General features: G+C 42.7%; 1 protein-coding gene across 1 annotated transcript in view; it reads right to left on the bottom strand.

Annotated features, from left to right (window-relative positions):
• Positions 1-11,867, bottom strand: part of LOC132890473 (C-terminal binding protein 1) — a 35,832-nt gene extending 23,965 nt beyond the window's left edge. The window contains exons 1-3 of the mRNA XM_060927343.1: positions 11,734-11,867; positions 7,636-7,671; positions 7,294-7,474 (exon numbers count right to left, since the gene is read on the bottom strand). Of these exons, the coding sequence (XP_060783326.1) occupies positions 7,294-7,351 (58 nt within the window). The 5' untranslated portion in view covers positions 7,352-7,474; positions 7,636-7,671; positions 11,734-11,867. The remainder of the gene's footprint in view (positions 1-7,293; positions 7,475-7,635; positions 7,672-11,733) is intronic.
• Between the last annotated feature and the right edge of the window lie 2,466 nt (positions 11,868-14,333).

Here is a 14,333-nt window from a genome sequence, read left to right as displayed (position 1 = left end):
TTTGACAGAAGTAGTTCGCAAGTTGTTTTTGTTGACACTTGGGCATTTAAAGATGTCATCCCGCGGCATGAAGCGGAAGAAAGCCAAAGACTGTCCGGGGCAGAAGAAGATTACTTCTTTCTTTTTCAATGTTGACAGACAATTTGTTACAATTTCCCTCTCAGATAGCCTCAGAATGTCCCATTGGAGCATTTTTCAAAGGCTTTGCACGGCAGGGGGGGCAACCGGCACCATCCCCCCCCGCTTCGCTCCCTTGCCATGGTGAGCGCCCTCATACAAAATTTTTCTAGAAAAAACCCTGAGTTCAGCACCAGTGTGGAACCAGTTCTACCTTGATGCCTTTTGAGAACCAGCCCACATTTCTACATGCTTGAGAACCAAACGTTGGGGTTATTCCCGCTGAAATATTTGAGGAGAAATTTACTTTTCAAGTCATTACATCTTGCATTTGAAGGGTGCCTGCATGCAGCAATTTCCGATTTCGCAACAAAACACCACACGTAATGAATATCTGACTCCCAGAATTGAAAACCGAACACCACGCCAATGAATGAATATCTGAAGAGGTGAATATTCAGGTCCAGCACTACAGACAACCATACAAGTGAAGCAAAGAGGTATTCCCCAATAGTTTCTCAACCATGGATGCAAACGGCGCGCCTTTTGGCGGATGCCGCATTTTTCACGGCTGTCTGGGGGACTTGTGTGAATCGTGCAGATCCGATGAGGTTTTTTTTTGGGGGGGGGGGGGGGTTGGAGTGTCTGATTATAATTTCATCAAAGTAAATTCTGTATTAAAATTACTAAATAAGCAAATGCCGTTACAGTCCATGAAACATAGGAAGTATAAGTATGAGAAGAAAACAGTAAATCAGAAAGCTGCGCACGTAAAGCCAGTTACGTAACTTACGCTTGACTGATGGAAATCCTTGCGCGTGCAGTGAAGTGCAGCCAGCAGCAGATAATGGCGCGCAGCCAATTGGCTTTACGTGCGCAGCTTTCTGATTTACTGTTTTTTTCTCATACTTATACTTCCTGTGTTTCATGGACTGTAACGGCATTTGCTTATTTAGTAATTTTAATACAGAATTTACTTTGATGAAATTATAATCAGACACTCCAACGCCCCCCCCCCCCCCCCCCCAAAAAAAAAAAACTCATCGGATCTGCACGATTCACACAAGTCCCCCAGACAGACGTGAAAAAGGCGGCATCCGCCAAAAGGCGCACCGTTTGCATCCATGGCAACTATCAGCAACCATCAGTCAAACCCGCTCACCACTTTAAAGGAACAGTCCACCGTACTTCCATAATGAAATATGCTCTTATCTGAATTGAGACGAGCTGATCCGTACCTCTCCGAGCTTTGCGCGACCTCCCAGTCAGTCAGACGCGCTGTTACTCCTGTTAGCAATGTAGCTAGGCTCAGCATGGCCAATGGTATTTTTTGGGGCTGTAGTTAGATGCAACCAAACTCTTCCGCGTTTTTCCTGTTTACATAGGTTTATATGACCAGTGATATGAAACCAGTTCAGTTACACAAATTGAAACGTAGCGATTTTCTATGCTATGGAAAGTCCGCACTATAATGACAGGCGTACTAACACCTTCTGCGCGCTTCGGCAGCGCATTGATACGGAGCTCAGATATCAATGCAGAAGGTGTTAGTACGCCTGTCATTATAGTACGGACTTTCCATAGCATAGAAAATCACTACGTTTCAATTTGTGTAACTGAACTTGTTTCATGTCACATAAACCTATGTAAACAGGAAAAACGCAGAAGAGTTTGGTCGCATCTAACTACAGCCCCAAAAAATACCGTTGGCCATGCTGAGCCTAGCTACATTGCTAACAGGAGTGACAGCGCGTCTGACTGCGTCTGACTGACTGGGAGGTCGCGCAAAGCTCGGACAGGTACGGAGCAGCTCGTCTCAATTCAGATAAGAGCATATTTCATTATGGAAATACGGTGGACTGTTCCTTTAACCCAATTAAGATTAAAAAAATAAATAAAAATAAAAAGACTAGCAGAGCTAGCTAATCCACTCGGTAATGTCTTACCATTCGAGCCTCGTAGGCTTGGTGCATGAACACACACACACACGTATGCAATGCATTTTACAGCCACAATTTAAACCAGGGGAACATAAACAGAGCAAAAGAAAACGTTCCATGACATCCCTGACTCATTAATACCAAGCAGCAAGACTGGGAGGTCTGATATAATATCCATTTATGATCAATTTTGTCACAACACTTTGACATGACATGGGTTGCGTAATATCTTTAAAGCCAACGATTGTGTTCAATCTTACAATTTGTAGAAATGTGTGTGTGTGGGGGTGTTTCTTTTCCTTCCCATTACAAAAATTCCCCCTCCATTTCAGTGTTTATTTAATGATGGCAAAAATAAACTGTCAAAATAATTTTAAAAGGCTTATTATTGTTATTCATATTGCTACAAAAGCTACATATCATGACACACATCAGGCATCAGATCCACCCCAACGAACGGAGTTAGGGCCTCTGCATGCTCTTGCGACAAGGCTTTCACAGACAGCTTTTCGCAGACAGTTGTAATTTATCGTTGAGCGGGGAGTAATAGGCGTGCACGATGTTATTCACCGCCACAACGCAAGGGGGCGCGAAGTCGCTAGGAGTAGTTGGTGGGTGTGGTTAGTGGAGTGTTTATCCTCCGGTTACTTATAATGACTAGAACTGGAGTCGTATAGATGTCCGTACTTCCTCACTTCCTCGATCAACCGCTCTTCGTGCTGCTCCATCTTCGCTCGTGTTTTTAAAAATGGCGGTCGTGAAAACAAAACAAACCGGGAAAGTAGGGAAGCGGAAGTGCGTGTACAGCGGATGTAGAGTGGACCAATCAGAGCCCTCTTGTCTGTGACGCTGTCTGCGAGGCTTCTGCGGTGGTCACAATTTTTGAGAGGTGCGCGAAGAGCGTCTGCGAGGGGGGGGGCTACGCAGACGCCATCTGCGACGTCATCTGCGAGGACTGCATTGTCAGCATAAATTGGCCTTTACTCAACAACGAGTATTTATTATCTTTTTTTTTTTTAAACACAGTATTAACGCGTCACTAATAAACACAGCTATACCAGATATACTGTGATCAGGATTTCTTGGCAGTACATTACTATTCATACTCGTGTCCATCATCAGTGACACAGCTGTCAAATTACTGCAAATATCAAAATTATATCAGGTTTATTTATTGAGATTTATTATATAGACATGAGTGTTTTACTGGGAAGTACGCCACTTAGTTTTTTCATACGAGCTATAGTACATCTGGGACACTAACATTTTCCAATATCTTCACTTGTGAGAAAATCGATGAACTGATAAAAAGTACCGAAATTTGTTTGTGAATGTGTCTATATAATATAAAGGAACTCACATGCTGGCTTGAAGATATGAAGTTTATCTTCTTGTGTTGAAAAACTCGCATTTTTCATATGAAACATCGCAAATCTGAGTGACATATTTAAATAATATCGGATGGCTTTGAGTGGGCCGTCAGATATATTCCATTCAGCTAGCATGATATTGAACGAGTCGAAGATGAGTAGCTGAATAGAATACATCTGGTATACCACGAAAAAAAGCCAGCCATTATCTCATCTCATCATCTCTAGCTGCTTTATCCTGTTCTACAGGGTCGCAGGCAAGCTGGAGCCTATCCCAGCTGACTACGGGCGAAGGGCGGGGTACACCCTGGACAAGTCGCCAGGTCATCACAGGGCTGACACATACAGTGCGTTTACATGCACATCCAAATCGAGCTACTGTCGGTAATCGAGCTAAGGGTCCCAGCAGGGGTGCCAGAGAAATCCAATCCTACATGCACACAAGGAAATCGAGCTATTGTGTGAGGTACATTGTGCACCCGAGCCACAGGTGGCGCTACACGCTCTATCGTGTTGGTACACTTCCGGTTGTCGTCATGAAGAAGAGCTATTCAAGAGTATAAACACAGTTATCAGTTCCGTGTTCACAAGAAGAACGATGACAAGGACAGCAACATCGAGAGAGAGAAGATGGACAACAACGAAGCAGCTCAGCACTTGTTGAACCGCTTGTGGTCTCATCACTCGTCACTTCCGGAAGGGGCAGTGCTGAAGTAAGTAGCTCGACTACGTAGCTCGATAGGGTTTACATGCACTAAGTAGCTCGGCTACAGTCGCATAATCTAGGTCGCGTAGCTCGATTACGAGAAATCCAGTTCTGTTCGATTTCAGCCGAGCTAAGGTGTTTCCATGGCATTTAGAACTTCGATTTCAGTCGAGCTACGGCAGAAATTCGATTTTCTCTATGTGCATGTAAGCGCACTGATAGACACAGACAACCATTCACACTCACATTCACACCTACGGTCGATTTAGAGTCACCAGTTAACCTAACCTGCATGTCTTTGGACTGTGGGGGAAACCGGAGCACCCGGAGGAAACCCACGCGGACACGGGGAGAACATGCAAACTCCGCACAGAAAGGCCCTTGTTGGCCACAGGGCTCGAACCCGGACCTTCTTGCTGTGAGGCGACAGCGCTAACCACTACACCACCGTGCCGCCGCCAGCCATTATTATTATTATAATACATACACACTCTTCATATCAGCATTCTCGAAGCCTGACGCTAGCTTACCCGCGACTCGGTGCTGTTAACGCAGCAGTCCAGTTAGCTTCCAGCTGGTGTAGCGTTAGCAAAGTCAAGCCAAATATTATTATTTTCCCTGTGTAATTTATTTAATTACTTTTAAAATCAGCGACACACAACAGAGCTACCTAGTAGTCTAAATTCAAAATTATCCGTTTTTAATGAAGCAAACCTGGTGGCCATGTTTGCTTACAAATTGTCACTGTTGCTTGCTAACGCGGAAGTTTTACGTCATGTTGTCTTGACAACATGCAATATTATACGCTCGTTCTCCATTGGGTAGAATGGCGTAATACATGGAGGATAAGCGATATGATAACAATATTGCATGCCGTCAATAAACCCACGAGAAGGGAATAGAATACATGTTTTCATTCCATGGAAAAAGTGGCCAACATGTATAATAATTCCTGATATTTCACTCCGATGACGTCACTCCCAGTGTTTTCCCACTGACTAGACGTGCGGTGTCAAAATGGAGAACCGGTTCAAAATTAAAATTCTTTTGATTAACTTGCGTATTTGTTTGTGGATTTGTCCATATAATATAAAGAATATTACACGGTGGCGTGAAGATATGAAGTTTATCATCTTCTGTTGAAAAATAGCTCACTCGTGAAATATACATTCACTGCTTGAAGATAAACTTCATATCTTCACACCACCGTGCAGCGGTCTCAAAAGTAGCCGGTCACCGGCGGCAAATCGCCATCTGTGGCTTGTTATGCCGCCGGCTATTGTCAGTCGAGTCACAAAATTTAATATTAAATATTTCTGACAGCAAAAAAAGTTGTGAATGTAAATTACATCCACTATGTCATGTATGTCCGTTGCCGCGTCAACTGTGTTTACATCCTCGACATGAGTGCAGCCATTACTGCCCTGTGTTGCCAGATTGGTTTTAAGTGCATTTTGGCGGGTTTTGAACATATTTTGGGCTGTAAAACGTCAGCAGTATCTGGCAACATATTTTTTTAAATTAATACAAGAAATTAATGGATGCCAACGTTTTTGCCAAAATGGTATTTTATTTTCCATTGTTTAGGCAGCTTCAGCATCATACTGTGAGATTCTGTTCAAATTGTTTTTTTTCTTCTATGAAGCCTGAGCCATTTATTTTATTAGTTTATAATTATTGTTTAATTTAGTCTTCAGGAGAGACTGCCTGCACACAGTACTAGTATTAATAGGTTTTTTTTCTTACATGAAAGCTGAGGCATTTATATTATATTTTAAGGTAACTTCATGTTGTGCTGTGAGGTTCTCTGCACTTTTAGTTTTGAACCAACAGGTGCATTTGGATAAGTAAAGCCTATTTTTCTGCATTTTTGTAGTCCTGGTAATCTTTTATATTGGTAAAGTTGTTTATAGGACCATTTCTCAGTGTCTTTGTTTTTTTAATCAATAGATTTTCAGTAATAACTTAATATTTAACATATCACTCAATTTTAAACAACACACACCCCCCTCCATGGGCTGCCCCCAAAGTCTCCAAAATTTCTGTGGGAAACACTGGCGTGCGTAACAACGCTAATCAAGCTTAAGCTAGACGACCTGCCTCAAATACCTGTCCCGGGTAAATGTTATCCCAATTTTAGACGACCTGTTCCAAACCATCCCGCCCCATGAAAAATTCGTACTTGCATCTCTCTCTCTCTCTCTCATATATATATATATATATATATCCCTGCACGCTTTGCGTGCATTATGTCTGCCGCTGGCAGACATTTTACCATTTTGCACCCTGCTGTAAATTATTTGTACCCTGCTATTCTCCCAAACTTTGAAGCCCCTGCCGTGTCATTTCCTCTATACATTAAAATTTTTTTGTTCTCGTTCTCGCGCACGACACAGTCGATATCAATAGCCTCACTGAATGAATTAAAACTACATCTACTTATAAAAACAGGAATTATACATCTGTGAAACTACACCGAGCTATAAACTCTGTTCTAAATAACTCACACCTGAACATACAACTATGTTCATCTTTTATCCAGTTCCAATACAGTATTTTAATAAACAGCATTAAAAACTTGAGTGTACTGTTCTTCCTTCTGTTCCAAGTTCATATCAAAAAGTATTTGGTGTACGAGCACAGCATCAGGGTCAGAGTCAGGGTCGCGCCCCGGGATCTGAACGCAATCTTCCTGTAAACACACCAGATCCATCTTTCGAATTCTGACGAGGCTCGTACAGTAAATCGTATTTTAATTGCAATTTGATATTTTGACTCTTCCAGGTAATTAAACATGACGATGATACATCAACAGAGGTGAATTAGGTCAAAACACACTTTTTAATAATTATAAACCATGTTCTTATCTGAACAAACACTCAGTGCTCTGATCAGTTTCTGGTCACTGAGGCAACTCGAGATCACAGCACAGCACAGCAGATATGTACATATTTATTGACAATCCAACTGTGTGTTAAACTCGCAGACGCTACAAACAACTCACATCATCAAGTCTTTCATTCAGAGGTTTATACGTTTGTGGAAAAACGTCCCTGAAAAAATGTAATTACTGGGCAAAACACACTTGTGATCGCTATTTTATGCGTCATGTCGCCCTAAATGTAACCAAACACGTGCGTGTGGAGGAATTTAAACTCACCTTCGCAGATGCGGTCCAGTCTCTGCCGCTTGACTTTGTGTTTATCCATCAGAGCCATCGACTGGTGGTTCTTCACAAGGACCAGCTACGGCCTCAACAAGAGGGGAAAAAAAAAATTTGCAGAACTGGGTCCGGGTCCGTCCACAACAGGAAAGAAATCGCTCCAAAATCTTCTCTCGACCTGCAATCACATCCCGGAGGAAAAAGAAATTAACAAATCAAATCAAAACAGATTACTTGGAACTGGTTTCCCTTGTTTAACTTCTGCAAAGTGACCTGGCGTTCGATTAACAACAAAGAACTACTGAGATAAGACAATGCAGAGATGTAAACCATACTCACTTGAGGCACAGGTCAATCAACACCTTTAAAAAGCACCTGTGTAAAAGAAAAAGCAACCTGTTAGCATCATGGACTTCATGTAAAGAAGAAAACAAGGTGGTGAATGCCATTATAGATAAATAACCAACAACAGGGTGATGTGATCAAGGCCCAGCATGAAATGGAGTCAATTATTTGTCTATAACAGCACATACTGAAGTGTTTTACAATTTGCCTTGAGAATCATGAAAGCACAAACTCCACCCTCTGTCCTGAAGACTTTCCAGTGACCGTTACAAAGAGGTCGTACTGGAGACGCCTTCCATAAACTTTAAATAATCAAGCGTCACCATATCAACCATCATGTGTCTTTAAGCCTCGGTCACAACCGGCCGTACGTGCTCCTACGGCCGGTCTACGTGCAAAAAACGCAAGAAACGCACGGAGGGCACGCGTGTGACGTGCTGATTTTCGAGCCGTAGACTGGCCGCAGAGGTTCTTTGTCATGTCAAACAAACTCTACGGGCGCTTACGTTTTTTTCAGGTTGCAAGACAAACTTACGGCCAACGTGCGTCTTTCTCCACGAACAAAAAAAACGCAGCGGTTTGGGAAACGCCAAAAATCGCACGGCCAAAAAATCGTACGTCCGGTTGTGACCTAGGCTTTACACTACAGTGTGGCTGAATGCTCAAATCTGATTGGTCTGTTTTATTTCTGTATAACAGCGTGGCTCGGACATTAGTTCTGACCGCAACGTGAACGATATGTTAATATCAATGCATTCAATCTAATATGTTATTGGGTTTTTTTTCTATAGCAACAGCTCATACACAGGGACTCGGACAAAACTGTGACATAAATCTCTGTGTGTCACTCGTGAGGAATCTGATGAATTGTTTTGATAAATTTGGGTACTTCTTGTTTGTGAATGTGTCTAAATAATAATCACGCTAGCTTGAAGATATGAAGTTTATCTTCTCGTGTTGAAAAAAACATTTTTCATACGAAATACATCGCGGCTCTGAGAGACATTTTAAAAATATTGCCTGGTGTTGAGCGGTAAATCAGATATTCCATTCAGCGAGCATGATACTGAACGAGTCGAAAATGGAATACATCTGGTTTACCATGAAAAAAAAAACATTATTATTATTATTATTATTCATACACATTCCTTTCAGGTGTTCAACACGTCTTTCTCTTTTAAAATCTTCCATATTTAACAACGCAAACCTAGCGGCCATATCTGTTTACAAACTATCACAGTCGCTCGCTAGTGTGGAAGTTTTACGTCTCCGACGTGTGATATGTTGTCTTGACAACCATGCAATATTGTAAACTATATTCAATGCTCATTCTCCACTGGGTAGACTGACGTAATACATGTAGGATAAGTGATGTGCTAACAACATTGCATGCTATCAAACCAAATGAATGAAACTCACTAGAAAGGAATAGAACACACGTTTTTATTCCATCAAACAAGTGTCCTGTAGGGATAACATTTCCTGATATTTCACTCTGATGATGTGTTTTCCCGCTGACTAGACACGTTATCAAAATGGTGAACCGGTTCTAAATTACAATTCTTTTGCTTAACTTGTGTGGGGTTTTTTTTATTTCTTTCTGGATGTGTCTATATAATATAAAGAGCATTACAGGGTGGCGCAATGATATGAAGTTTATCTTCTCATGTTGAAAATATTTTCACTTGTTCACATCACTCACTCATGATCTATACATTCACCACTCGAAGATAAGCTTCATATCTTCACACAACTGTGTAATATTGTCTGTCTCTTTTAAATATATGTTTAGCAAAATAAACCCCATCGACATTTTTTTTTGGTGATGAGACATTTATTACCTCCACCAACTTTGTCGTCAGAGGTTATATTTTGCTTGTTTGTTCCGAATGCAACTCAAAAAGTAGTGAACGGATTTGGATGAAATTCTAAGGAAGGGTGGACTGTGGGTCAATTGATTAGATTTTGATGCAAATTCTTGATACGTGGCTTGGTGGAGGTATGCACTCGACCGAGTGCCCTTTTAATTTAAAGTGCAGATCACGGGTAAATTCAGGAGCAAGATCAATGTAATTCTCCTATTTTATATTAAACTTTGGTCAAATATGTGTCACATTTTTTTGCAATACCAGAAAAATTCAGTTGAAATCAAGCCATTTGAGTTGAATTGGTCCGCCTCTGGAAAAAACTTGGCATTTGGATTTCCCGGCAAACATTGACTTTCGTGACGTCGCGTGCGGGACGCCTCCTTCTAAATCCTACATCAGCGCTGGTTTGTTTATGAGAAAACGACCTGGCGGTTTTCTGCAAATTTCTTCAACGTTATCGTGTAATTATTAAAACGGTTAACAGATGTATCGTAGGAGGGTGTAGCAACACCAATCACGATGGGATTAGTACTCATCGTTTTCCAAAAGACCAGACAACGAGAGAGAAATGGGAGCGCTTGGTCTACACAGGCTGTGCACTGAAACTGCGTAAGCTCTCGCAGCCTGCTCACGCTTCCGCAGATAATGTCACGAACCTGGCTCCAGACTCCTTCGGGATTTTTCCAGACGTGTTTTATTTTATGCTGTAGACAGATCGCCCTTGTGCAAAATTACCCTTCTGGATGAGTGTGTAAAGGGACATTCTTTCATATATTTAAATTAAAAAAAAATTGGTCCAGGATATGCACTTTAACCTTTAATAGAAGGAGTCTCAATTGTCGGCGTTTTGTAACAGTTTCCCAGCACAGAAGAGCCTCCGAAAGAGGAGTTTACACTTTCTGGTTTCTTGGTAAAATGACAAGCTGATTTTTTTTTTTTTAAGTGTTTTTATTCAGGGGGAAGACACAGGACAGGACAGGACAGGACGGGACAGGACGGGACGGGACGGGACGGGAACTAACTTGTCCATTGGATTTTCCACAACATTGACTAGAAATCAGTAAAAAACATTTCACACATGAACAAATTAAAGCAGCGTAATCAGTGATGAACTGCTGCGGTATCGGCTCACAAGCACGACCCAGACCCAGGTTATCGTGCATCCTGCCCCATCACACACACCTCAACATTGATTAATTCCATATAACAGCACAGCCCGTCACGTGTTGCTCGTTCCTTTTGAAATAACAGCCTATTATTAAACTCAGATTACACAGAACCCCTCTGAACGTGCTGTTACTATAGAAACGATAACGAGCGTATTGATCTAAACCTGTGATGTGTCTCAGAGCCGGATCTACTTTCAGAGCTGCTGTTGCAGAAAATGAAATCAACACCTTCAGCTTGACCAATCAGAGTGCAGAATTCAGCAGCGCTGTCCTGTAACACTTAGTAACATGACGGATTATTGTAGGAAACGGATTATTTGTGTAAACAAACAAACAAAAACCCGAACTTCAGAGTGCCAGTCTGGTCAGCTAAGCTAAGTCAGCTAAAGGAGCTAGTTTGCTAGCTGTGCTCAGGCTGCTAACATTCCCACTGCCGTGTTACAAAAAGAAAAAAGAAAACCCCCCTCAGCCTCTTCACTTTAAACCCGTGTTTCAACTTTATTATTATTTCCACACGCTGTTCGCTCAAGCCTGGGAAGCCCGACATGTTTTGTTGAAGCAGTTATGGTGGAGACAGACTCGGGAGAGGAAAAACATCCCAAATTTCCAGGCAGCTCGCTCAACGCCAAACTTCTTAGCAACTTGCTGGCTAGCTGGCTAAACAGAGCTAAAGCGGCTAGCAACTCTTCAAAATACGCACGAACTCCAGACAAAAACAGAGCCTCAAATAAGTAAACACACACCAGAAATATTAACTTTTATACTTTTCGTATTCGTCCTAAAACACTTCCTGGAATACTTAGTAGTTTGCTAGGTAGCTTTTTTTTTTGTTTTTTTTAAGGCGCTGGTCCATGCTAGCTAATGCTAATGTGTGGATACAAACAGCTCTCTCTCCCTTTCACTCACTCTCTCTCTCTCTCTCACACACACATATATATATCATATCCGTTTCTCCAGCAAGCACCGAAAAGGAGTTTCCTCCACTCAATTAAACAATTAATTCAGCCATTATGAAAGCACCGAGGAAGAGATTAAAGTACCAGGAAATACCTCACCGTCTCTAAAGAGGCTTAAGCTACGGGTTCAGTATGGCCAAAGTGGGCGAAACACAACTCTTCTCCCCCGCTATCTACCGCTCTCCGCCATCAAACCCCGCAATAAAGGAAGTCTCCAGAGTTCAGGCCCTGGATCAATCCCAAACAGCTTCCTAGTCACTATCCCGATGCTCTACATAGGGCGTGTGGCGTAGCGGATTCTACGCCCTACGTAGTGCACTACGTATCCAATACGACGCTTTTTTTTTTTTTTTTTTTTTGCGATGGCTAGTATGAACAACGTGCCTTAGAAAAAAAAAGGCAGATACAACAGTGTTAAAGGTAGGATAGTACAGCGCCTCCTAGAGGTAGACCTGGTAATTACACCATGACTCAAATAAATCGGATTATTTCATCCACATTCACTGGATATGAGCAATCCCGCGCTCTGATTGGCTACTCGATTACTAGGATATCGCCTCATATACTGTGAGAAGAGAAAAACAAAAAAAAATTGCTGAACTAACCGAGGACGAAAGAAAAACTCTACTTGAAAACAAAACAACCCAAAATTATCAAGTATTTAGATTAGATTAGATAGAACTTTATTGATCCCTTTGGGCAGGTTCCCTCAAGGAAATTAAAATTCCAGTAGCATCATTACAGGATAAACAGAGAATAGAAATATACGGGCGGCACGGTGGTGTAGTGGTTAGCGCTGTCGCCTCACAGCAAGAAGGTTCAGGTTCGAGCCCAGTGGCCGGCGAGGGCCTTTCTGTGCGGAGTTTGCATGTTCTCCCTGTGGGTTTCCTCCGGGTGCTCTGGTTTCCCCTACAGTCCAAAGACATGTAGGTTAGGCTAACTGGTGACTCTAAATTGACCGTAGGTGTGAATGTGAATGGTTGTCTGTGTCTTTAGGGGTGTTCACACGACACATATTTGCACCGATGTATTTTATTGCGATATATCTTACACTGGTGTAAATTTTGTGGAGTGTTCACACGTCACAAACCTGCTTACTAGAGAGAAGCGTGTTAGCACCAGTGCAGTCCCACTTGCGTTCACACGGCAGTTTTTGCGACCGTGCTATACGATAGTAATAATGCGGAAATGAAATATGCGCATGCGTGAAAATGTACTTCCTTTTCCCGGTTGTCATGGCATCACCAAGCGCCGGGAAAACAACGTGGATGAAGACACGCAGTTCTGTTGTTGTTGATATTCACCATTTTGGAAGCGCAAAATACCAGGATGCAAATTATGCAATGCCCGTATGTAATCAACTCTCCTCACGCGTAACGAGTCTACCCCTGTAGCGTTCGGACGTCCCATTTTATATCGGTGCTGCCCCGCAAACTAGCATTTACTCTGGAGTAAATTTCTTAAACCACCTCCCGAGCAGGGTTAGATTTGCACCGGTTTAAGCAGCTTTCAGGGGCTACACCGCTATAACTTTGTACCATGTGAACGCTCTACCGGGGCAGCCCCGGTGCTACACCGGAGTAAAAGTTGCCGTGTGAACACCCCTTATGTGTCAGCCCTGTGATGACCTGGTGACTTGTCCAGGGTGTACCCCGCCTTTTGCCCGTAGTCAGCTGGGATAGGCTCCAGCTTGCCTGCGACCCTGTAGAACAGGATAAAGCGGCTAGAGATAATGAGATGAGATGAGATTGCACATTGTCCAGTATTGCTTATTGTCAGGCTAGGCCAGCGTTTCTCAACCTTTTTTCAGTCAAGGCACCCCCATATAAAATATACGCATATATATATATGCATGACCATACACTGACCCCAGCAGTGACGTTGTGACATAGAAAAGGGGGCCGTGAGACAAATTTTGATGATGCATGAGGCGGCGATGATCTGCATTAGTGTAACTATCGTTTTTTGGAATTTTAATTCATTTTAGTTATTTCAATGTTAGAATATTTAATTTTTTGATGGCACCCCTGTTGAGAAAGGCTGGGCTAGGCTACTGCTCCTTCCTGTCCTCTGTCCTCCTGTTACCCCTCCTCCCCCCAGTTTACCACCAGTTCGTCCATCATACACAATGAAGACCAAGTACACCAAGGGGGTGGGGGCTAAGTGTGGTGGGAATGGTGGTGGCCCATCAGGCCGATGCGGGCGTGAAACTTTTTGCATATAGGATCCCTGGACAAGTAGTACCTTTCCGGTCGGCCTACAACACCTGGCCTCCCAGACTGGTCTCCCCATATCCAGCGTTATGTGATGCACAACATAGGGCCAACTCACCAAGTATTTAAAAGAAACAGAAATTACAAAGAATATAGTTTTTTTTTTTGTTGTTTCCACCCTTGGGTGGCACGGTGGTGTCGTAGTTAGCACTGTCGTCTCACAGCAAGAAGGTTCTAAGCTCGAGCCCCACGAGGGCCTTTCTGTGTGGAGTTTGTACACAGAAAATGTCCACACAGATTTAGTACTTGTCATTTTTAGGGCATACCTAACAACATGTGTTTTCTTTCTCCCCCCCCCCCCCCCCCCCCCAAATCTGTCCCTCTGAGTTACATGTTGGTCCTGGGATCGAGATGCTGGCCTCTTCCGCCCCTCGGACCTGCTTGATCCATCCTGGTGCTCTGTGTCTGGTCGGAGTTTTATCGCAT

This window comes from Neoarius graeffei, chromosome 8 (assembly GCF_027579695.1).
Source record: "Neoarius graeffei isolate fNeoGra1 chromosome 8, fNeoGra1.pri, whole genome shotgun sequence".
Classification (NCBI taxonomy): Eukaryota; Metazoa; Chordata; class Actinopteri; order Siluriformes; family Ariidae; genus Neoarius; species Neoarius graeffei.
Note: the sequence above shows the minus strand (reverse complement) of the source record. Positions and strands in the feature narration are given on the sequence as shown.